General features: G+C 35.2%; 1 protein-coding gene across 1 annotated transcript in view; it reads right to left on the bottom strand.

The window, feature by feature from the left end:
• The window catches only part of LOC142347968 (uncharacterized), a 54,475-nt gene extending 29,588 nt beyond the window's left edge, over positions 1 to 24,887 (bottom strand). Inside the window, exons 1-3 of the mRNA XM_075399134.1 lie at positions 24,273 to 24,887; positions 21,168 to 21,363; positions 15,211 to 15,749 (exon numbers count right to left, since the gene is read on the bottom strand). Coding sequence (XP_075255249.1) covers positions 15,211 to 15,749; positions 21,168 to 21,363; positions 24,273 to 24,527 — 990 coding nt within the window. The 5' untranslated portion in view covers positions 24,528 to 24,887. The remainder of the gene's footprint in view (positions 1 to 15,210; positions 15,750 to 21,167; positions 21,364 to 24,272) is intronic.
• Between the last annotated feature and the right edge of the window lie 200 nt (positions 24,888 to 25,087).

Here is a 25,087-nt window from a genome sequence, read left to right as displayed (position 1 = left end):
AGATGTTAAAACATGCGCTTAAAGATGATAATCTCAAAATTTTTTTCTGGACCGTGCTAGTCAGTGGCACATTGAAGTAAATAACATTTTGACACGGCAGGCAACACCCCCCCCCCCCCCAGCAGCAAGTGCGGAAAATGCCAACCGTTCTCGTATCTCGTAGATTAACGGCGTAATTTTTTTTCCTTTTGATTTCGCATTATAACAGATAATTTTTTATTGAGGTTTGTTGCTGGGATTCACACGCTATAAGTTGTCATGTCACTGACGTTGCCTCCTTCTGATGAAAGTCACCAAATGAAACCTCAAGTTTGAGGTCACAGTAAGCTTACCGTATACTTCAAAAGGTCAATTATTGCCAACGCTTGTTTTTTTCGGCTAACAAGTAGTCAATTCAGAGTGAGTAAAGACAAGTTAAGTTTATATGGGTGCAAAAATGCCCCGGGGGTTTGAATGAACAACTTCCCGGATGGCAATGATGCATATTAACAACAAAGAAAAAGCCTTGCAACCTCCTCGCTTACAACCACTTTTGCTTGCGCAACAGATTTGATTTCTAAATGAGAGGAAATTACATCTCCCAAAATCAAGAAGTCAAGCATGGAGAAGCAACTTGAGAATTGAAAAAAAGGTTTTGGTCGGGGCTAGAACAAAACGGTCAAGCAAAAAATGTGCATAACAGAGACTCGTTTGAGAGCTATTATAATTTGTCATGTTTCCAGTTTCTAACAAAATAACCGAAAACTAAGAAGGCTTTGCAATCTTCTCAGAACCTTCATTGGAGTTGACATGTAAATTGTCATGCAGTAAAATATTTATTTGAGCCCAATGGATTAGCATTTACAGCAGTACTGTTTTATATAATTCAATTGTACGTATATGGAAATCATATAACCACATTTCAGTAAATATTTGTTATAAATTTGTATATCTTTAGATCTAGTAAAAACAGATCAGACCGATTTAGTGAGTTTTCAAACTCAAGTGTTCTCATCCTAATAGATAAGAGGAAAAAATGAAACTTTCAGTAACTATTTTCTGCTGATGCTATCTCGTTATCATTATTGCACAGTTGAAAGCAAATTAGCCAGTGAAAGCAATTTTCGATTAACCAACTATTCAACTATTTTTTTTCAAAAATCTCCTTTTTTAATGAGAAATGTAACTAATTTTTTAACTTGTCTACAATTTATATAAAAATATGAGGCCACAGATCGTTCGGAACAGTTTTTACTATATTGATCTTGTTATAGAGAATCAATGAAGTTAAGCCAAAAAATGTTAACGACTATGGTGCGTTTAAAGTGTTAATAAAAAGTTAAATCCGCTTATACATTGAGAGCAGCCGAAAAAATATTTTATGTTTCCAGTTAAACAAAAACCGAGTAACGTAGAACAAATTTTTCTCGAAAAACAGGTGGAGGCAATTTAATTCAAAGGCTGTAGTCTAGATACATTTTTTGCGTGCAAAACTATTCGACCAGTGAGGGATTTGAACCTCAAACCTCCCGAGTTCTCAAAAATTCAACTTCCGGCTATGTGATTTACAATCTTACAATTGCTTTCATTTTAGCAAATATCTGCAATTCAGAAGGCGAGCAGTTGACATCACTCAAAAATCAAGTAGAGAAACATGAAAGTCACTTGAGAAGTTAAAAATTGTTTTAGAATAAACGCACTAAAACGATCAAGCAAAACTTTGAACAGTGAGGGAAGTAGTGGGGGTAACAGTGGGGGGGGGGGGACAGGGGGAACAATAAACGGGAATCGTTGCCACCTTGGTCCAACTTATTCCGCTTCTGTCTCTTCGCCCATAGACCCATCATCAAATCCGACTGTTATCAGTTGCTTTTGCCGAACAACATGTTTAAGGGCCATTAAAACATGGTAAGATGTTAAAACATGCGCTTAAAGATGATAATCTCACAATTTTTTTCTGGACCGTGCTAGTCAGTGGTACATTGAAGTAAATAACATTTTGACACGGCAGGCAACACCCCCCCCCCCCAGCAGCAAGTGCGGAAAATGCCAACCGTTCTCGTATCTCGTAGTTTAACGACGTAATTTTTTCCTTTTGATTTCGCACTAGCAGGCCCGCATAAGCATCACCAGAAAATCATTTAAAAGAATAGGTTTAAAATTGAGATTTTTTTCGTGCCAGCTCGGGCTGTAAGCCATGACCCTCCTTCAACAGCCAGAGGGTCGATGTGTTTGGTTTAGTATATTACCCCAAGTAACACCAATTTTTTTATCGAAGACTTCATTGGCTTTGCTATCTTGCATATTTAAGTACCGCTAAGATTTGTACAGATAACGAACTTCTACAGTGAGAAAAAAGAGTAAGAAAAGAAAGCGAGAAAAGAAAGTAAGAAAGGAAAGTGAGAAAAGAACGTGAGAAAAGTGAGAGAAGAAAGTGAGAAAAAAAGTGAGAAAAGAAAGTGAGAAAAGAAAGTGAGAAAAGAAGGTGAAAACAGAAAGTGAGAAAAGAAAGTGAGAAAAGCACGAGAGAAAAGGAAGTCAGAGAAGAAAGTTAGAAGAAAGTGACAAAAGAAAGTAAGAAAAAAAAGTGAGAAAAGAAAATGATAAAAGAAAGTGAGAAAAGAAAGTGAGATTAGAAATTGAGAAACGAAAGTGAGAAAAGAAAGTGAGAAAAGAAAGTGAGAAAAGAAAGTAAGAAAGGAAAGTGAGAAAAGAACGTGAGAAAAGTGAGAGAAGAAAGTGAGAAAAAAATGAGAAAAGAAGGTGAGAAAAGAAAGTGAGAAAAGAAGGTGAAAACAGAAAGTGAGAAAAGAAAGTGAGAAAAGAAAGTGAGAAAAGCACGAGAGAAAAGGAAGTCAGAAAAGAAAGTTAGAAGAAAGTGACAAAAGAAAGTGAGAAAAGAAAGTGAGAAAAGAAATTGAGAAAAGAAAGTGAGAAAAGAAAGTCAGAAAAGAACGAGAGAAAAGAAAGTGAGAGAAGAAAGCGAGAAAAGAAAGTAAGAAAGGAAAGTGAGAAAAGAACGTGAGAAAAGTGAGAGAAGAAAGTGAGAAAAAAAGTGAGAAAAGAAAGTGAGAAAAGAAAGTGAGAAAAGAAGGTGAAAACAGAAAGTGAGAAAAGAAAGTGAGAAAAGCACGAGAGAAAAGGAAGTCAGAGAAGAAAGTTAGAAGAAAGTGACAAAAGAAAGTAAGAAAAAAAAGTGAGAAAAGAAAATGATAAAAGAAAGTGAGAAAAGAAAGTGAGATTAGAAATTGAGAAACGAAAGTGAGAAAAGAAAGTGAGAAAAGAAAGTGAGAAAAGAAAGTAAGAAAGGAAAGTGAGAAAAGAACGTGAGAAAAGTGAGAGAAGAAAGTGAGAAAAAAATGAGAAAAGAAGGTGAGAAAAGAAAGTGAGAAAAGAAGGTGAAAACAGAAAGTGAGAAAAGAAAGTGAGAAAAGAAAGTGAGAAAAGCACGAGAGAAAAGGAAGTCAGAAAAGAAAGTTAGAAGAAAGTGACAAAAGAAAGTGAGAAAAGAAAGTGAGAAAAGAAAGTGAGAAAAAAAGTGAGAAAAGAAAGTGAGAAAAGAACGAGAGAAAAGAAAGTGAGAGAAGAAAGTGAGAGATGAAAGTGAGAAAAGAAAGTGAGAAAAGAAAGTTAGAAAAGAAAGTTAGAAAAGAAAGTTAGAAAAAAAGTGAGAAAAGAAAGTGAGAAAAGAAGGTGAGAAAAGAAAGTGAGAAAAGAAAGTGAGAAAAGAAAGTGAGAAAAGAACGAGAGAAAAGAAAGTGAGAGAAGAAAGTGAGAGAAGAATGTGAGAAAAGAAAGTGAGAAAAGAAAGTTAGAAAAGAAAGTTAGAAAAGAAAGTGAGCAAAGAAAGTGAGAAAAGAAATTGAGAAAAGAAAGTGAGAAAAGAAAGTGAGAAAAGAAGGTGAAAACAGAAAGTTAGAAAAGAAAGTGAGAAATGAAAGTGAGAAAAGAAAGTGAGAAAAGAAAGTGAGAAAAGAAGGTGAGAAAAGAAAGTGAGAAAAGAAAGTGAGAAAAGAAAGTGAGAAAAGAAGGTGAAAACAGAAAGTTAGAAAAGAAAATGATAAAAGAAAGTGAGAAAAGAAAGTGAGAATAGAAATTGAGAAACGAAAGTGAGAAAAGAAAGTGAGAAAAGAAAGTGAGAAAAGAAAGTGAGAAAAGAAAGTAAGAAAGGAAAGTGAGAAAAGAACGTGAGAAAAGTGAGAGAAGAAAGTGAGAAAAGAAAGTGAGAAAGGAAGGTGAAAACAGAAAGTGAGAAAAGAAAGTGAGAAAAGAAAGTGAGAAAAGCACGAGAGAAAAGGAAGTCAGAGAAGAAAGTTAGAAGAAAGTGAGAAAAGAAAGTGAGAAAAGAAAGTGAGAAAAGAAAATGATAAAAGAAAGTGAGAAAAGAAAGTAAGAAAGGAAAATGAGAAAAGAACGTGAGAAATGTGAGAGAAGAAAGTGAGAAAAAAAGTGAGAAAAAAAAGTGAGAAAAGAAAGTGAGAAAAGAAGGTGAAAACAGAAAGTGAGAAAAGAAAGGAAGAAAAGAAAGTGAGAAAAGAAAGTGAGAAAAGCACGCGAGAAAAGGAAGTCAGAGAAGAAAGTTAGAAGAAAGTGACAAAAGAAAGTGAGAAAAGAAATTGAGAAAAGAAAGTGAGAAAAGAAAGTCAGAAAAGAACGAGAGAAAAGAAAGTGAGAGAAGAAAGTGAGAGAAGAAAGTAAGAAAGGAAAGTGAGAAAAGAACGTGAGAAAAGTGAGAGAAGAAAAGGAGAAAAAGTGAGAAAAGAAAGTGAGAAAAGAAAGTGAGAAAAGTTGAAAACAGAAAGTGAGAAAAGAAAGTGAGAAAAGAATAAGAAAAAGAAAAAAAGTGAAAGAAGAAAGTGAGAGAAGAAAGTTAAAAGAAAGTTAGAAAAGAAAGTGAAAAGAAAGTGAGAAAAGAAAGTGAGAAGAGAAAGTGGGAAAAGAAAGTGAGATAAGAAAGTAAGAAAGGAAAGTGAGAAAAGAACGTGAGAAAAGTGAGAGAAGAAAGTGAGAAAAAAAGTGAGAAAAGAAAGTGAGAAAAGAAAGTGAGAAAAGAAGGTGAAAACAGAAAGTGAGAAAAGAAAGGAAGAAAAGAAAGTGAGAAAAGAAAGTGAGAAAAGCACGAGAGAAAAGGAAGTCAGAGAAGAAAGTTAGAAGAAAGTGACAAAAGAAAGTGAGAAAAGAAATTGAGAAAAGAAAGTGAGAAAAGAAAGTCAGAAAAGAACGAGAGAAAAGGAAGTCAGAGAAGAAAGTTAGAAGAAAGTGAGAAAAGAAAGTGAGAAAAGAAAGTGAGAAAAGAAAATGATAAAAGAAAGTGAGAAAAGAAAGTAAGAAAAGAAGGTGAAAACAGAAAGTGAGAAAACAAAGGAAGAAAATAAAGTGAGAAAAGAAAGTGAGAAAAGCACGAGAGAAAAGGAAGTCAGAGAAGAAAGTTAGAAGAAAGTGACAAAAGAAAGTGAGAAAAGAAATTGAGAAAAGAAAGTGAGAAAAGAAAGTCAGAAAAGAACGAGAGAAAAGAAAGTGAGAGAAGAAAGTGAGAGAAGAAAGTAAGAAAGGAAAGTGAGAAAAGAACGTGAGAAAAGTGAGAGAAGAAAAGGAGAAAAAGTGAGAAAAGAAAGTGAGAAAAGAAAGTGAGAAAAAGTGAAAACAGAAAGTGAGAAAAGAAAGTGAGAAAAGAAAGTGAGAAAAACACGAGAGAAAAGGAAGTCAGGGAAGAAAGTTAGAAGAGAGTGACAAAAGAAAGTGAGAAAAGAAAGTGAGAAAAGAATAAGAAAAAGAAAAAAGTGAAAGAAGAAAGTGAGAGAAGAAAGTTAAAAGAAAGTTAGAAAAGAAAGTGAAAAGAAAGTGAGAAAAGAAAGTGAGAAGAGAAAGTGGGAAAAGAAAGTGAGATAAGAAAGTAAGAAAGGAAAGTGAGAAAAGAACGTGAGAAAAGTGAGAGAAGAAAGTGAGAAAAAAAGTGAGAAAAGAAAGTGAGAAAAGAAAGTGAGAAAAGAAGGTGAAAACAGAAAGTGAGAAAAGAAAGGAAGAAAAGAAAGTGAGAAAAGAAAGTGAGAAAAGCACGAGAGAAAAGGAAGTCAGAGAAGAAAGTTAGAAGAAAGTGACAAAAGAAAGTGAGAAAAGAAATTGAGAAAAGAAAGTGAGAAAAGAAAATCAGAAAAGAACGAGAGAAAAGGAAGTCAGAGAAGAAAGTGAGAAGAAAGTGAGAAAAGAAAGTGAGAAAAGAAAGTGAGAAAAGAAAATGATAAAAGAAAGTGAGAAAAGAAAGTAAGAAAGGAAAGTGAGAAAAGAACGTGAGAAAAGTGAGAGAAGAAAGTGAGAAAAAAAGTGAGAAAAGAAAGTGAGAAAAGAAAGTGAGAAAAGAAGGTGAAAACAGAAAGTGAGAAAAGAAAGGAAGAAAAGAAAGTGAGAAAAGAAAGTGAGAAAAGCACGAGAGAAAAGGAAGTCAGAGAAGAAAGTTAGAAGAAAGTGACAAAAGAAAGTGAGAAAAGAAATTGAGAAAAGAAAGTGAGAAAAGAAAGTCAGAAAAGAACGAGAGAAAAGAAAGTGAGAGAAGAAAGTGAGAGAAGAAAGTAAGAAAGGAAAGTGAGAAAAGAACGTGAGAAAAGTGAGAGAAGAAAAGGAGAAAAAGTGAGAAAAGAAAGTGAGAAAAGAAAGTGAGAAAAGGTGAAAACAGAAAGTGAGAAAAGAAAGTGAGAAAAGAAAGTGAGAAAAACACGAGAGAAAAGGAAGTCAGGGAAGAAAGTTAGATGAGAGTGACAAAAGAAAATGAGAAAAGAAAGTGAGAAAAGAAGAAGAAAAAGAAAAAAAGAAAGTGAAAGAAGAAAGTGAGAGAAGAAAGTTAAAAGAAAGTTAGAAAAGAAAGTGAAAAGAAAGTGAGAAAAGAAAATGAGAAGAGAAAGTGGGAAAAGAAAGTGAGATAAGAAAGTAAGAAAAGAAAGTGAGAAAAAAAATGATAAAAGAAAGTGAGAAAAGAAAGTAAGAAAGGAAAGTGAGAAAAGAACGTGAGAAAAGTGAGAGAAGAAAGTGAGAAAAAAAGTGAGAAAAGAAAGTGAGAAAAGAAAGTGAGAAAAGAAGGTGAAAACAGAAAGTGAGAAAAGCACGAGAGAAAAAAGTCAGAGAAGAAAGTTAGAAGAAAGTGAAAGAAGAAAGTGAGAAAAGAAAGTTAAAAGAAAGTGAGAAAAGAAAGTGAAAAGAAAGTGAGAAAAGAAAGTGAGAAGAGAGTGGGAAAAGAAAGTGAGATAAGAAAGTAAGAAAAGAAAGTGAGAAAAGAAAAGGAGAAAAGAAAGTGAGAAAAGAAAAAGAAAAGAAAAAGAGGAAAGAAAGTGAGAAAAGAAAGTGAGTAAGAAAAAGAGAAAAGAAAGTGAGAAAAGAAAGTGCGAAAAGAAGGTGAGAAAAGAAAGTGAGAAAAGAAAGTGAGAAAAGAAAGTGAGAAAAGAAAGTGAGAAAAGAAAGTGAGAAAAGAAAGTGAGAAAAGAAAGTGAGAGAAAAAGGTGAGAAAAGAAAGTAAGAAAAGAAAGTGAGAAAAGAAAATGAGAAAAGAAAGTGAGAAAAGAAAGTGAGAAAAGAAAGTGAGAAAAGAACGAGAGAAAAGAGAGTGAGAGAAGAAAGTGAGAGAAGAGAGAAGAAAGTGAGAAAAGAAAGTGAGAAAACAAAGTTAGGAAAGAAAGTTAGAAAAGAAAGTGAGAAAAGAAAGTGAGAAAAGAAGGTGAGAAAAGAAGGTGAGAAAAAAAAGTGAGAAAAGAAAGTGAGAAAAGAAAGTGAGAAAAGAAAATGAGAAAAGAAGGTGAGAAAAGAAAGTAAGAAAAGAAAGTGAGAAAAGAAAGTGAGAAAAGAACGAGAGAAAAGAAAGTGAGAGAAGAAAGTGAGAGAAGAAAGTGAGAAAAGAAAGTTAGAAAAGAAAGCAAGTAACGAAAGTGAGAAAAGAAAGTAAAAGGAAGCGGGAAAACAAATTGAGAAAAGAAAGTGAAAAAAGTAGGGAAGGAAAAGTGAGAAGACAAAGTGAGAAAAGAAAGTCAGAAAAGAAAGTGAGAAAAGAATGTGAGAAAAGAAAGTGAGAAAAGAATGTGAGAAAAAAATGTGAGAATAGAAAGTCAGAAAAGAAAGTGAAAAAAGAAAGGAAGGAAAAGTGAGAAGACAAAGTGAGAAAAGAAAGTGAGAAAAGAAAGTGAAAAAAGAAAGTGAGAAAAGAAAGTGAGAAAAGAAAGTGAGAAAAGGAAGTGAGAAGACAAAGTGAGAAAAGAAAGTCAGAAAAGAAAGTGAGAAAAGAATGTGAGAAAAGAAAGTGAGAATAGAAAGTCAGAAAAGAAAATGAAAAAAGAAAGGAAGGAAAAGTGAGAAGACAAAGTGAGAAAAGAAAGTGAGAAAAGAAAGTGAGAAAAGAAAGTGAAAAAAGAAAGTGAGAGAAGAAAGTGAGAAAAGAAAGTGAGAAAAGAAAGTGAGAAAAGAAAGTGAGAAAAGAAAGTGAGAAAAGAAGGTGAGAAAAGAAAGTAGAAAAGAAAGTGAGAAAAGAAAGTGAGAAAAGAACGAGAGAAAAGAAAGTGAGAGAAGAAAGTGAGAGAAAAGTGAGAAAAGAAAGTTAGAAAAGAAAGCGAGAAAATAAACTGAGAAAAGAAAGTAAAAGGAAGTGGGAAAACAAATTGAGAAAAGAAAGTGAAAAAAGAAGGGAAGGAAAAGTGAGAAGACAAAGTGAGAAAAGAAAGTCAGAAAAGAAAGTGAGAAAAGAATGTGAGAAAACAAAGTGAGAAAAGAATGTGAGAAAAGAAAGTGAGAATAGAAAGTCAGAAAACAAAGTGAAAAAAGAAAGTGAGAAAAGAAAGTGAGAAAAGAAAGTGATAAAAGAAAGTGAGAAAAGAAAGTGAGAAGACAAAGTGAGAAAAGAAAGTCAGAAAAGAAAGTGAGAAAAGAATGTGAGAAAAGAAAGTGAGAATAGAAAGTCAGAAAAGAAAGTGAAAAAAGAAAGGAAGGAAAAGTGAGAAGACAAAGTGAGAAAAGAAAGTGAGAAAAGAAAGTGAAAAAAGAAAGTGAGAGAAGAAAGTGAGAAAAGAAAGTGAGAAAAGAAAGTGAGAAAAGAAAGTGAGAAAAGGTGAGAAAAGAAAGTGAGAAAAGAAAGTGAGAAAAGAAAGTGAGAAAAGAACGAGAGAAAAGAAAGTGAGAAAAGAAAGTGAGAAGACAAAGTGAGAAAAGAAAGTCAGAAAAGAAAGTGAGAAAAGAATGTGAGAAAAGAAAGTGAGAATAGAAAGTCAGAAAAAAAAGTGAAAAAAGAAAGGAAGGAAAAGTGAGAAGACAAAGTGAGAAAAGAAAGTGAGAAAAGAAAGTGAAAAAAGAAAGTGAGAGAAGAAAGTGAGAAAAGAAAGTGAGAAAAGAAAGTGAGAAAAGAAAGTGAGAAAAGAAGGTGAGAAAAGAAAGTGAGAAAAGAAAGTGAGAAAAGAAAGTGAGAAAAGAACGAGAGAAAAGAAAGTGAGAGAAGAAAGTGAGAGAAGAAAGTGAGAGAAGAAAGTGAGAAAAGAAAGTTAGAAAAGAAAGCGAGAAAAGAAAGTGAGAAAAGAAAGTAAAAGGAAGTGGGAAAACAAATTGAGAAAAGAAAGTGAAAAAAGAAGGGAAGGAAGAGTGAGAAGACAAAGTGAGAAAAGAAAGTCAGAAAAGAAAGTGAGAAAAAGATGTGAGAAAAGAAAGTGAGAAAAGAATGTGAGAAAAGAAGGTGAGAATAGAAAGTGAGAATAGAAAGTCAGAAAAGAAAGTGAAAAAAGAAAGGAAGTAAAAGTGAGAAGACAAAGTGAGAATAGAAAGTCAGAAAAGAAAGTGAAAAAAGAAAGGAAGGAAAAGTGAGAAGACAAAGTGAGAAAAGAAAGTGAGAAAAGAAAGTGAAAAAAGAAAGTGAGAGAAGAAAGTGAGAAAAGAAAGTGAGAAAAGAAAGTGAGAAAAGAACGAGAGAAAAGAAAGTGAGAGAAGAAAGTGAGAGAAGAAAGTGAGAGAAGAAAGTTAGAAAAGAAAGCAAGTAAAGAAAGTGAGAAAAGAAAGTAAAAGGAAGTGGGAAAACAAATTGAGAAAAGAAAGTGAAAAAAGAAGGGAAGGAAAAGTGAGAAGACAAAGTGAGAAAAGAAAGTCAGAAAAGAAAGTGAGAAAAGAATGTGAGAAAAGAAAGTGAGAAAAGAATGTGAGAAAAAAAAGTGAGAATAGAAAGTCAGAAAAGAAAGTGAAAAAAGAAAGGAAGGAAAAGTGAGAAGACAAAGTGAGAAAAGAAAGTGAGAAAAGAAAGTGAAAAAAGAAAGTGAGAAAAGAAAGTGAGAAAAGAAAGTGAGAAAAGGAAGTGAGAAGACAAAGTGAGAAAAGAAAGTCAGAAAAGAAAGTGAGAAAAGAATGTGAGAAAAGAAAGTGAGAATAGAAAGTCAGAAAAGAAAATGAAAAAAGAAAGGAAGGAAAAGTGAGAAGACAAAGTGAGAAAAGAAAGTGAGAAAAGAAAGTGAGAAAAGAAAGTGAAAAAAGAAAGTGAGAGAAGAAAGTGAGAAAAGAAAGTGAGAAAAGAAAGTGAGAAAAGAAAGTGAGAAAAGAAAGTGAGAAAAGAAGGTGAGAAAAGAAAGTGAGAAAAGAAAGTGAGAAAAGAAAGTGAGAAAAGAACGAGAGAAAAGAAAGTGAGAGAAGAAAGTGAGAGAAGAAAGCGAGAAAAAAAAGTTAGAAAAGAAAGCGAGAAAAGAAAGTGAGAAAAGAAAGTAAAAGGAAGTGGGAAAACAAATTGAGAAAAGAAAGTGAAAAAAGAAGGGAAGGAAAAGTGAGAAGACAAAGTGAGAAAAGAAAGTCAGAAAAGAAAGTGAGAAAAGAATGTGAGAAAAGAAAGTGAGAAAAGAATGTGAGAAAAGAAAGTGAGAATAGAAAGTCAGAAAAGAAAGTGAAAAAAGAAAGTGAGAAAAGAAAGTGAGAAAAGAAAGTGATAAAAGAAAGTGAGAAAAGAAAGTGAGAAGACAAAGTGAGAAAAGAAAGTCAGAAAAGAAAGTGAGAAAAGAATGTGAGAAAAGAAAGTGAGAATAGAAAGTCAAAAAAGAAAGTGAAAAAAGAAAGGAAGGAAAAGTGAGAAGACAAAGTGAGAAAAGAAAGTGAGAAAAGAAAGTGAAAAAAGAAAGTGAGAGAAGAAAGTGAGAAAAGAAAGTGAGAAAAGAAAGTGAGAAAAGAAAGTGAGAAAAGGTGAGAAAAGAAAGTGAGAAAAGAAAGTGAGAAAAGAAAGTGAGAAGACAAAGTGAGAAAAGAAAGTCAGAAAAGAAAGTGAGAAAAGAATGTGAGAAAAGAAAGTGAGAGTAGAAAGTCAGAAAAGAAAGTGAAAAAAGAAAGGAAGGAAAAGTGAGAAGACAAAGTGAGAAAAGAAAGTGAGAAAAGAAAGTGAAAAAAGAAAGTGAGAGAAGAAAGTGATAAAAGAAAGTGAGAAAAGAAAGTGAGAAGACAAAGTGAGAAAAGAAAGTCAGAAAAGAAAGTGAGAAAAGAATGTGAGAAAAGAAAGTGAGAATAGAAAGTCAGAAAAGAAAGTGAAAAAAGAAAGGAAGGAAAAGTGAGAAGACAAAGTGAGAAAAGAAAGTGAGAAAAGAAAGTGAAAAAAGAAAGTGAGAGAAGAAAGTGAGAAAAGAAAGTGAGAAAAGAAAGTGAGAAAAGAAAGTGAGAAAAGGTGAGAAAAGAAAGTGAGAAAAGAAAGTGAGAAAAGAAAGTGAGAAGACAAAGTGAGAAAAGAAAGTCAGAAAAGAAAGTGAGAAAAGAATGTGAGAAAAGAAAGTGAGAATAGAAAGTCAGAAAAGAAAGTGAAAAAAGAAAGGAAGGAAAAGTGAGAAGACAAAGTGAGAAAAGAAAGTGAGAAAAGAAAGTGAAAAAAGAAAGTGAGAGAAGAAAGTGAGAAAAGAAAGTGAGAAAAGAAAGTGAGAAAAGAAAGTGAGAAAAGAAGGTGAGAAAAGAAAGTGAGAAAAGAAAGTGAGAAAAGAAAGTGAGAAAAGAACGAGAGAAAAGAAAGTGAGAGAAGAAAGTGAGAGAAGAAAGTGAGAGAAGAAAGTGAGAAAAGAAAGTTAGAAAAGAAAGCGAGAAAAGAAAGTGAGAAAAGAAAGTAAAAGGAAGTGGGAAAACAAATTGAGAAAAGAAAGTGAAAAAAGAAGGGAAGGAAGAGTGAGAAGACAAAGTGAGAAAAGAAAGTCAGAAAAGAAAGTGAGAAAAGAATGTGAGAAAAGAAAGTGAGAAAAGAATGTGAGAAAAGAAGGTGAGAATAGAAAGTGAGAATAGAAAGTCAGAAAAAAAAGTGAAAAAAGAAAGGAAGTAAAAGTGAGAAGACAAAGTGAGAATAGAAAGTCAGAAAAGAAAGTGAAAAAAGAAAGGAAGGAAAAGTGAGAAGACAAAGTGAGAAAAGAAAGTGAGAAAAGAAAGTGAAAAAAGAAAGTGAGAGAAGAAAGTGAGAAAAGAAAGTGAGAAATGAAAGTGAGAAAAGAAAGTGAGAAAAGAAAGTGAGAAAAAAAGGTGAGAAAAAAAAGTGAGAAAAGAAAGTGAGAAAAGAAAGTGAGAAAAGAACGAGAGAAAAGAAAGTGAGAGAAGAAAGTGAGAGAAGAAAGTGAGAGAAGAAAGTGAGAAAAGAAAGTTAGAAAAGAAAGCGAGAAAAGAAAGTGAGAAAAGAAAGTAAAAGGAAGTGGGAAAACAAATTGAGAAAAGAAAGTGAAAAAAGAAGGGAAGGAAGAGTGAGAAGACAAAGTGAGAAAAGAAAGTCAGAAAAGAAAGTGAGAAAAGAATGTGAGAAAAGAAAGTGAGAAAAGAATGTGAGAAAAGAAAGTGAGAATAGAAAGTCAGAAAAGAAAGTGAAAAAAGAAAGGAAGGAAAAGTGAGAAGACAAAGTGAGAAAAGAAAGTGAGAAAAGAAAGTGAAAAAAGAAAGTGAGAAAAGAAAGTGAGAAAAGAAAGTGAGAAAAGAAAGTGAGAAAAGAAAGTGAGAAGACAAAGTGAGAAAAGAAAGTCAGAAAAGAAAGTGAGAAAAGAATGTGAGAAAAGAAAGTGAGAAAAGAAAGTCAGAAAAGAAAGTGAGAAAAGAATGTGAGAAAAGAAAGTGAGAAAAGAATGTGAGAAAAGAAAGTGAGAATAGAAAGTCAGAAAAGAAAGTGAAAAAAGAAAGGAAGGAAAAGTTAGAAGACAAAGTGAGAAAAGAAAGTGAGAAAAGAAAGTGAAAAAAGAAAGTGAGAAAAGAAAGTGAGAAAAGAAAGTGAGAAAAGAAAGTGAGAAGACAAAGTGAGAAAAGAAAGTCAGAAAAGAAAGTGAGAAAAGAATGTGAGAACAGAAAGTGAGAATAGAAAGTCAGAAAAGAAAGTGAAAAAAGAAAGGAAGGAAAAATGAGAAGACAAAGTGAGAAAAGAAAGTGAGAAAAGAAAGTGAAAAAAGAAAGTGAGAGAAGAAAGTGAGAAAAGAAAGTGAGAAAAGAAAGTGAGAAAAGAACGTGAGAAAAGAAAGTGAGAAAAGAAGGTGAGAAAAGAAAGTGAGAAAAGAAAGTGAGAAAAGAAAGTGAGAAAAGAACGAGAGAAAAGAAAGTGAGAAAAGAAAGTGAGAGAAGAAAGTGAGAAAAGAAAGTTAGAAAAGAAAGCGAGAAAAGAAAGTGAGAAAAGAAAGTAAAAGGAAGTGGGAAAACAAATTGAGAAAAGAAAGTGAAAAAAGAAGGGAAGGAAAAGTGAGAAGACAAAGTGAGAAAAGAAAGTCAGAAAAGAAAGTGAGAAAAGAATGTGAGAAAAGAAAGTGAGAAAAGAATGTGAGAAAAGAAAGTGAGAATAGAAAGTCAGAAAAGAAAGTGAAAAAAGAAAGGAAGGAAAAGTGAGAAGACAAAGTGAGAAAAGAAAGTGAGAAAAGAAAGTGAAAAAAGAAAGTGAGAAAAGAAAGTGAGAAAAGAAAGTGAGAAAAGAAAGTGAGAAAAGAAAGTGAGAAAAGAAAGTGAGAAGACAAAGTGAGAAAAGAAAGTCAGAAAAGAAAGTGAGAGAAGAATGTGAGAAAAGAAAGTGAGAATAGAAAGTCAGAAAAGAAAGTGAAAAAAGAAAGGAAGGAAAAGTGAGAAGACAAAGTGAGAAAAGAAAGTGAAAAAAGAAAGTGAGAAAAGAAAGTGAGAAAAGAAAGTGAGAAAAGAAAGTAAGAAAAGAAAGTGAGAAAAGAAAGTGAGAAAAGAAATTGAGAAAAGAAAGTGAAAAAAGAAAAGAAGGAAAAGTGAGAAGACAAAGTGAGAAAAGAAAGTGAAAAAAGAAAGTGAGAAAAGAAAGCGAGAAAAGAAAGTGAGAAAAGAAAGTGAGAAAAGGAAGTGAGAAAAAAAGTGAGGGTACCCCACACGGATTCGAACCCTCGCCCCTCAGAATAGCAGTCCTCCATCTTACCACCTGCACTATAACGACTACAAGCCACCGTTTCTCACAATTGCTTATATCGTATCAATAACATATTTCAGATTGAGAGCATTTGAGATCACACAAAATCAAAAAGTAAAGCGTGAAAAACTTAGTTGAAATCTAAAAGTGTTCTAGAATAGCGCAGAATCTGTAAAGCTAAAACTTTGCAGAAAAGCACACGTTTACAATAAGAACTTCAAACTTAGTTCGGGACCATTCAAGAAACACGTAGTACCCAGGACAGTAAATCCTCCCTCTGGGCGAGCAAACTTTTAAGCCTAAGCCCACTTAGCCTCGTGGTAACTGCACCTGACTAACAGTCTTTTGTCCCGGGTTCGATTCTCACCCCATCTACTTTGAGCCTTTTAGGTCATTGACCTCTCTCGATATGTCCGCTTAAACATGCTGCTCAATGCGGCTCTTAAACATGCGCTTCGAGAGGCCCCTTAAACATGCAAAAATTTTGTCCCACTTTAGAGCTCACGCGTTTAATATATAGGATTATAACAGATAATTTTATCATTGAGGTTTGTCGCTGGGATTCACTGTCGTTGTCGTTGTCATGTCACTGACTTTGCCTCCTTCTGTTGAAAGTCACCAAATAAAACCGCAAGTTTGAGGTCACAGTATGCTTACCGTAAACTACAAAAGGTCAGTTATTGCCAACGCTCGGTTTTTATCGGCTCACAAGTAGTCTAATTTGGCTGTGTTAAGTATAACCTGGAGGCAACACTGTCGTTTCTCAACACGTTCGAAGTTATGGTGGGTTAAAGAGAAGGGGTGGAGTGGGGGGGGGGGGGGGTAAAGTTCGCTTTCGCTCACACCGCCGCGCTATCTAGTTCAAGTCTGGCTAAAAGCATAAAACGAACCTGTTGATATGGCATTTGGTTCCACAACCAGTGTCTGTTCGCACATTCATTATACACAAAGATGTACTGCTTCAGTTTGCAAACTAGATATTTCTGCTCCAGTTCTGGCCATTGCTCCCCTCCTGCGTCAGAGTAGCCCAGAGAGTGGTCGCCACCCGCCAACGCTGGACTGTGAGCCCCAACCATCCTACTGCCAGACTTGACGGATGATTGTCTTTCGAATGATGATTTGGAATCTAATATTATGGGCTGACGCGATTTGAAATAGCTGCTATTATCTTTGCGTGCACGATTACTGTTTAGCTCGTTGACTGTTGCTGTTATGACTGGAGGTCCTTTCTGTTGTGAGCCTCTGATTTGAATCTGGTGGTGATTATTAGAAGAGGTGTGGTGCTGTCCCGTGTTATTAATGACCCGTGTCTCTCTGTTATTGCCTCCCCTTCTATTTGAATAATCATTGTCCATATTGATAAGATTTGAGCTCTGTTTTGTTTTGTTCAATTCATGCGAAACTGAATTCCTCTCTCGCTCACTTTTTTCTAAACACACAGAAGAAGCCAAATGCCGCTTACTCAACATTTTTGCATAAGCTCGCTGGATTAACACCATCTTTGCAATTTTTATTGTGATGGTTGAATTAATAACAAAAGGCGTGTATGTCAAACGTGTTGAGAAATTCTGCGCTAAATGAAATATAAGCGTGTGTTTTGGGGTCTAAAATAGTCTCAGTACTGACACAAAATAAAACTTGGCGCTGTAAAAACTCTATTTCAGAAGAAAAAGAAGGCAACTTAAACGTCCTGATAGAAAAGCAGTTTCAATTGACTATGAAAAACAAAACGTAACCAAACGACAGGATCTTGCGCTGCACCACTTGTTTAAATTTTGTTGCGTCAGCAGTGAAAACTGGAAATAAAATACGCTTTGAAAAATTCTCCGGCCAATTTGACCGACCACTTTTACGGGTAATTCCAATAGCCGGTCCCAATACCAACAGTCGCCTGAAAATTTTATCTGAGAGCACTTTAACTGAGAAATGTTACTTAGGAACTAGTGAACTGCAAGAGCTAAACGACATGTTTACGTTTAAAAAGCAGAGGACGAAAATACATAATGCATATTTTCCACCAATCACAGACTGAGAAGACTCTATTCTCTTTTATATAGCGCATGCACACCTAACTCTATTTAGTCTAATAGATAGTTGCAGCATGTGTACACCACTGACTCCGCTGCTGTTTACTATAATCACCGTTATATTTGAAGTTTATCTTCAGTGTTTTACAGAGTCGGTAAATCAGAGAGAACTAGGTGAGTCTACTTCGCGCGCAGAAATAAGTAGCTCTACTCTATACACTTAAGGCTGTAAAATGAACAAACTAGGGTCTGCCTTAACGTGCAACCAGTGAGTTAACAACTTCTAACCAAAAAAACTCGCCAAAACAACTTGACTCTCTTTCAGAAAACTTTAGAAATTCTATTTCTACTCAAAATTTATGTACTTTGATTTAGCCATAGGAAACACAATCCTCAATGTCGTTTCAGAACAACAACAAATTTTTTCAGTTACACACTACAATCTACAAAATGAACTTCAACTACGGAGAAACACTATTCTCATCAGACACTCCTTGTAATGCTGGAAAAACACTTTTGGCAAAAAATGAACACCTATTACAGGATTTGAGATCACTTGAAATAGTAAAAGTTAAAAACGAAGATGAACTGAACCTACCCGTAACCGCTGCTCAACAACTAAAAACTAACTATTCCAACCAGGAACAACAACCATTTTTTATCAAAGACAGAGAAAACCTTTCAAATCGCTAGAACAGCATTTCTCTCCAATTTCATAGAATTTTCTTTACAACAACTAACAAAAGGTACACTCACAGGTATCCACAATGCAAAATCAAAGAGACACGCTACTCTCATTTATGACACATTGTTCCGTCCACTCTTGGATACATTTATTGAATTCTTACAAGTTCACCGTGAATATCAAACCGCACAGACAGAAGAACATTTATAGAAATCATCATTTGAACTTCGGTTTGAAGCGACGCTAAACACAGATACTATACACTCACGCACGGGAAGCCTACGCAAAAAAACAAGACAGTAAATAGAAGGCTTTAACCTTTAAACACAAATATTCAAATTCCTTAGTACGGTCGCCGAATTGACTTTGTCGTACTCTACTTAAATTGAGTAGTTACTCGCAATGCGGGTGTGTTTATTATTACTGAAATTGTGACTCGCGGAGCGTAATCCTGACTTGAGTATTTTGTGCTTACTCGCAGAGCGGGTCTACAAAGAGAATTGTTCAACTGATATTGAACTGCGAGACTTGAAAAGTTAACTGAAGTGCTGATAAGCAAAAACTAAACTGATCATAAGATAAGAAATGAACAAAGTATGAACTAAATGATGAAGGGCAAATAAATTGAAATCATTGTGACAATAGCAATTTTCGTATGTATAAAATATTAACCATATTTACAAATTAACACTTCGTCCTCGGTTAAATAAATAGTACCAATATATGAACTGGTTATCATAGCTAGAAAATGGACACTATTAAATAAAAAAGTTTGTAATTAAGTCAGTTTGAGTTAAGATTCAGTTTCTGTTCTCGCCTTTCATCCATATCTTGACTTTCGGCTTCAAATACCGTCATTAAGTGTACCAGCGTCGGGGTATCAATATCCAGAAGTGATGGATCTCGCGCGGCGGGTGGCGAAACTTGGCGAGATGTTGCTTTCGGCCGGCTGCTTATCTGCAATATGCTGCACAGTTTCGACAATTGACTCAGTTGGGGGCTGATAATTCTCAACGTCGCCCGCTGAATTTGATGTTGTTTGCACATCCCAAGTTCCATGTTGATTGCTAGCTCTAAGGCCTGACGCGGTTCATCTGTGTTTGAGAAGTTATTTTTGAATTGCAGGGTCAATCAAGTTAGTGATGAAGACATCGCGTATCAAAGTTTTTTCTTTGTTTTCAAAGTCGCAGTTTTCTTCCAATTCTTTTAGTTTACCGTAGAAGTGTTCTACTGTTTCTCCCCGAAGTTGTTTCGTAATTAGGAAAACATGACGATCAAAAGTTATGTTTCGAGGACGGATGAAGGCCTCTTCCACGATCTTCCAGAGTTCTGCAGTAGTAAGGTTATCGATCATGATGTGCGGGTTTTTGCAGTTGAAAATGCGACGTCTTCCCACCCCGATGCTTAGATAGAGTAGAGACACGGTTTGGCGATCCGCAAATGATCACGGTTTGTCACCACACATGCCGACTTCAATTAGACGTTGGCGTTTGTTTTGCCAATTCATCTTTTGTTGCGCATTGCGAGCATTCCTTTCTCTCTATGATTGTGCAGGAGAGCCGACTATAGTTTCCTCGTATATTGGTTCGAAAGGGAGGTCCACCATCTCGGGTTTCGGTCCAAGCAGGGTGTCGAGAATGATGTTCTCTTTTGCCAATAGTGCCAATTTATTTTGCCCTCTCCTTTTCTCCCAGCGAAGAGGAGAGTCGGGTGTTGGTTTGTCCCAGAAAGCGTCTATTCCGAGAGGTGTACGCTTAGCTGCTGACTGTGCCATGTCGTACTCTACTTAAATTGAGTAGTTACTCGCGATGCGGGTGTGTTTACTATTACTGAAATTGCGATTCGCGAAGCGCAATCCTGACTTGAGTATTTTGTGATTACTCGCGGAGCGGGTTTACAAAGAGAGTTGTTCAACTGATATTGAATCGCGAAAATTGCAAACTGAACTGAAGTGCTTATAAGCAAATCTAAAATGCGTGATCAGATATGTCTGATAACGAATCGGGAAACCAAGAAAGGAAGTATTAAACTGATCATAAGATATGAATTGAACAAAGTATGAAATAAATGATGAAGGGCAAATAAATTGAACTAATTTAAGAGCATCGTATAAAAAAGTACTGCATCAAATAAATAGCGAAAGATGACATCCTTGGGTATCACAGACTCATATACTATTCGTTTTTCCCAACAAAGTTTTCAAGCTGTTTATTTGGGAATATGGGCGTGCAAAGTTTTTTTTACCTGCGCACAGAGTTGAGCGAGTACTCTTGTTTTGTTGTAAAGTATAAATATGGTTTGATTTTAACCTGTTAAATCGACATATGTTGCTTCCACCATTAACTTTCAAATTTTGCTATAAACTTTCTTGGAGATCAGATTTTGAAGAATGTTAAACTTGGAGGTCTCTAAATTCCCCAAAAATGGATAACAAAACTTTTTAGCCTTCCAAACTAGCGGACGCATCCTTTCCCAACGTTTACCGACCTTTATTGGAACCGAAACCTCAACATTTGCCAATAAACCATCGCATCTAGCCGTCACCTCTTTTTATACAACCACATATTTGCTAAATGAAGTTGAAAGTAGAAGACGTCTTGTAAATACAAAACGTTCAACCTTAACCAGAACTCTTTCTCGTTCAAATTGCTCCTCACATTCAGAAAAATTACTAATGAAAAAAAATAAATTGGATTCAAAATATATCGATTCAATTTACGTGCAATTTTATAAAAAATTACTAGTGAAAAGCAATAAATTGGAATCAAAACATGTCGATTCAGTTTACGTGCAATTTTATAAAAAAAATAGTTCGAAGTGTATATGCTGGTTTTCTTTTGGTAGCTTTTGGTAGGAAGAAACACTAACAGGCTATATCCAGCTGAAACATCTCAATTGCTAAGACAATTAAATAAATAGTTCAAAATGCGAACACAGAATTTGATTTCTTAGTTTTCTGCAACTTGATAAGCAAACAAACTACCAATAGAGAAAAAGCTCGTTTGATATCTTTTTTTTCTTTACCACCCATTTTCAGCTCTGCCCAAAAACTTGTCTCCGAATGAATTTCATGCTGCACTTAAATAGCGACTGGATGTCATATTGTACGTGAAAATGATCTAGGACTGTAGATGTATTGGGCGCTCATGCATTGTCTTGCCATATGCGGGATGATTTAATTGCTTCTCATGATTGTATAAGAGAAATAATTATGCATACCACCTGGCAACATCTCCAGGCCCAAAAAAACAAAAAGTACGCCCAGGATTGTAGCAACGTTGGATTTCAATTCATTCTCATGGCCTTTGAGTCGATAAGGGGATATTTAGAAACTGCTAGAAAAACCCTGAAATAAATCGGCTTTCCGGTTGATACGAGAAATTTACTTCCGGCTGTGTATTTATCTCTAGCTTATCTCTATCTCAATAAGTCTCGATTATAGCAAATCGTGGGTCAGCAATCACGTTAAATGCAAGCGACGTGAGAGTTTAGTGAGCGTTAAGAGGATAGTCTTCTTCGAGAATTGTGACATCAAATGAGCGGGGACAGTTGATACTGATGTGTTTTTTATGATTCACCCAATGAGTGGGGAACTCAAAGTTTTACTTCTTATAGTATACGCAGTAAACCATTGTTGGGAAAAAAAAACTGGGAGCGAGAACAGGAGAATTACCTCAAACTTTTTCTGAGAAGGTAGCGAGAGGGAATCCATTGTTGGTTCAAACTACACAGATGATAATAATGATGATCGGCTGAGAGCCAAGATTTCAATAATTTACGTATTCTCGTTTCTGAAAAAAAAACCTACAACAATCATAGCTGGTGCGTCCAATTTTTGCTACTTGCTACAAAATTTTAACGTTTTGAAAAGGAGTCGATACCTATCAGGTCCATAAACACCACAATTTTAACTATTTCGAAGACGTTCACCAGCTTTCCCCAGATTTCAAAAAATCTACATTTACTAGAATTAGTCCACCCCAAATAGGGTTATACCAAGCTTGGTTAAGATCATTATTTTTCATTATTATATTATTTCAAAGACTTTCTGAGGCAAATAGATAGATGAAGTGATTGTTGAACAACAGTTGGGCCGTAGCCAATCTCTCTGATGTCATGTTTTGATAGATCAAACCGTGTTCATGTTCTGTCGCCTTCTTGGTTCCCTTCTTGCTTCCTGCTGATGATGTCTGCATGTCTGCTCTCAAATTGTTCACGTCTTCTTTCATTCGTTCAAGCTCACTTTCTAGCTCCCTCCTTCTCTCTCTACCGCTACTGCTGTTCTTTGTGAACATTTTCCCCTCTCCACCTCCGTCGCCCGGCGTAACCTGCTGTTGTTAAAAAACACGTCTAATAGAACTTCCTTTTAAATGTACCGATTTTGGGTTATTAAACATGTGCGTGAGTCAATGTCATTGTTCAGAACATTAGTTAACAGGTTGAGGTCCAGACCCAAATTGAGCTATGATCAGACTTTCCAGACCAAGATAACTTCTGATCAAGAGGTACCCCGACTATGTTCCAGACTATTGTGCGCTCGAACCGCTGTCCAGACCCTGTAATTTTGGTCGGGTAACACTCGGGTGTGCGTTCGAGTGGGTCTGATCATAAAACAATTTTTGGGTCTGGACCTCAACCACGGTAATCATACGAACACAATCAGATCGCCGTCATATTGAGCGCGATTCAGCCCAGAAATTTTTTCAGCTCACACAATGAGGTCTTGATGGAAAAAAATAAATGAAGATCTGTGCAATGAAAATAAGAAGAAAACATAGATTTCGTTCGAAGAAAATGGAAAATAAAATTCGCTAAAATTTACCATGAAGGACCAATTTTGTAATGTGACTTATTAACTAGTTGAGACTGCTGGTATTTTTGAAATTTAAAAAAGCATTTTTAATGGCCAAAATCAGTGGGTAGTTGTTGATAATAATTGGCTACTATTTACCATAATTTATCATTCGTGATTTCCTAGTTATCATACATTGGGGATAAATAGTTTCCTTTAGTCTTCAATATCTTTAGATAATCGCTTGTTATGAAACTTAAATTAAGCAAATCTTAGTTTGATGCAATGATGGTTGAGTAAAAATTGGTTGACTAAACTGTGTTAAATCCTCGATCGGATGCCCAAATTAACAGCGCTTTAGAACCCCTGTTTTTTTCGGTACTTAAAGACAACGTAAACTTTGATCAATCTGCCCTCTCTTTAGGTAAGATTGAAAAACTATGAGTAGTTGCCCTCTCTCTCATTGAGTGGCAAGAGTAACTCAACACCTGTACCGAACCCCCAGAGCCAATCAGGCCTGATTCAGAAAAAAAATCAGGCAAGGTCCCAGGCTTGATTCAGAGTTTGATCAATTCAAATACAAGGCTGCTAAGAGAACACTCCAGAGTCGATTTCTGAGGTTTCTATTGACAGAGAAAAATCAAGACTTGGGGGTCTCTGCCAGGAGAAATCCCAGTCTTGGGTCTCTCTGCCAAGAGAAGGTCCAAGTCTTGGGTCACCCTGTGAAGAGTACAACCAAGACTTAGTGACCTCTTGGCAGGCAAGACGCAAGACCTGGGATTTCTTTTGGCAGAAAGGATCCAAGTAAGTGGTAAAGACTGTAAAACATAAAACAGTCCACAAGGTAATTTGATCCAGTTAACTCGCAAACATTTTTTTGAACTTCAGTTTGATGCTAATCTTTTTTTGAGACGCAATATGTAAGAATTGGTTTTATTTGAGAATACACTTCTCAGTTTTAATTCTTGCAATGGTTTTTCAGAGCTGAACGTTTTTTTCTTGATTAATAACCTTAACTGCAAAAGATATCAATTTTGAGAGATTCAGTTACATAAAAAGCTGTTAAAACAAAATGTGGTTCTCTCTATATTAGAAACCAAATAAATCACTGCCCAAAAGTTCTCATCCGTTGATACACAGAAATCAAAGACTCGGAGAAAAGGATATGCGACAAAATCTTTGCTGAATTCTTGAAGGTGACAAAAGTTTTAAAAATTGCTTTTTCGGAAACTGGAATACAATTAGTTGAACCGACCGCAAATCAATTACACTATTCTTTTCTTTCCTTTTTTATAAGATGAGGGCTTTTATTTTAGGATCTAACCACCAGTTGTGTAGGTGGCACCCACTGTTTTATGTGTGAAACAGTCAAATATTTATTTGATCCACTTAACCTGCCAACGTTTCATTTTTCTTTTGAACTTCAGTTAACAGCTAATCTTTTTTGAGACATAATACATAAGCATGGGTCTTATTGAGAAATAAAACACTCAGTTTTTACTTCTATTATGGGGATATTTTGTAAATCAGTGAACGTGAAGAGAAAAAAAGATTCTAAGACTTGGCAGAGAAACCCAAGACTTGGATTTTCTCTCTCCAGAGAGGCCCTAAGTCTTGGGGTGAAGTTCACGAACTTCCCCTGCAAATTTTTTTGACAGAAAACGTGTAATTGGGTGCCAAATTTGTAAGAGAGTTGCCCTCATTAAATGAAAAACAACGGATCTTCGTAATGTCAACCTTAACTCTGCCCAGAAAAACCCAGTCTTGGCCTTTCTCTGCCCAGAGAAGTCTCAAGTCTTGGCTCTGCTACCCAAGTCTTGGCACCTCTCTGCCAAGACTTGGCCTCTGGAAAATCATTGAATCAGGCCTGATGGGCTCTGGGTGTTCGGTACGGGCACCCATTGAGTGAGTCAGGTACTGTGGTTATTCATAATAGCGTCAGAATTGTCGTACCCTTTTATGTCATCCTGGTTATCGCTCTTTGAAGGATTGATTATGATGTTCTGGTAATCAGGTAATCATACAAAATGATTGATGATTTCCTAATTCTCATACATTGATCGTAAGACAATAGCGTAAGATGCGTGTCACGACAAACATAGGATACCTGTTCCCTTCACAGGTACCTGTTTGATTCTGGAGATGTAAGTGTTTGTGTTGAAATTTAAGTTGCTTTACCCCTCTCATTGGTTGACAAGAACGATATTTTGCTTGAACTGGGACCATGTGAAAAATCAACTAGAAGTTTAAGGGGGTTCCTCTAATGGCAACAATTGACTCAGATTGAACTATGAGAGCTATTTTAATGACTTACATGACCATGCTTAGTTTATTGCTGCTCAAACTGGGCATAAAAGTTAGTAGTGTACATAAAATGCGATTACGCTTACGCATAAACCACAATTATTAATAATTATCTTATTTTTTATTAAAATGTGAAATAATTACCAGTTTTCTTCTGTTATTGGCGAGTTTGTTCCCATTTCGACTGGTGAGGTGGGATTCCTTCTCTCCTGTGTTTCCAAAACTGCTCATTTGGCTACTGGACGCCATTGAGGATAATTCGTCTTGACAGCTGTGGTACAAACTCTCTACGCTTTTAGCTTTGCGAGAGCTTTTCAGTCCACTGCTGTGCGATTGATCATTTGATGGTTTTGAAGTCAGAAAACTAACAGCAATCTTCTGTTTTAGTCGAGAGAACATTTTGAACCGTCTATAATAAAATTATTACTGATCTGGATTATAACGAGAGGTATACTTCAATAAAAAATACTATAAGTGAATAGTAATAAAAAGTAGATTATTTAATATATCCCAAAATGTGAGTAAAAAGTATTATGACTAATGATTAATATAAACATCGACGGACAGTAAAATGAGTGACGAGTAAAAATGTATTTTGTATTCACAATTTGAAGAAAGAGAGTTAAATGAAAGGTGCTTGCTAAATATACTCAGTTGTCGCGCTTATTAATAGTCATAACTTGGTTAGCATAAACTGTATGGTAAAAAGTAACTTTCATGGCTGAGTCATAAAAGTTCAACAACACATTTCTGTGTTGGTCAAAACTTCACCATTTGATCAAATAATGATGCTACCACTTTCTAAACCCATTCATCAGCTTTAGCAATTTTGACGCATACGAAAGAAATAACAGTTCAAATTTGCGAAAGAAACAAAATTATTGTCTCCAAAATATCAAAAGTTGCCCCTTGATTTCACTCACTATTCAGCTGAGCGAATTTTGAAGTGACCCGAAATG

This window comes from Convolutriloba macropyga, chromosome 10 (genome assembly GCF_964194025.1).
Source record: "Convolutriloba macropyga chromosome 10, txConMacr16.3, whole genome shotgun sequence".
Lineage (NCBI taxonomy): Eukaryota > Metazoa > Xenacoelomorpha > Acoela > Convolutidae > Convolutriloba > Convolutriloba macropyga.
The sequence above is the reverse complement of the archived record's forward strand: the minus strand, read 5'-3'. Positions and strand labels throughout refer to the sequence as shown.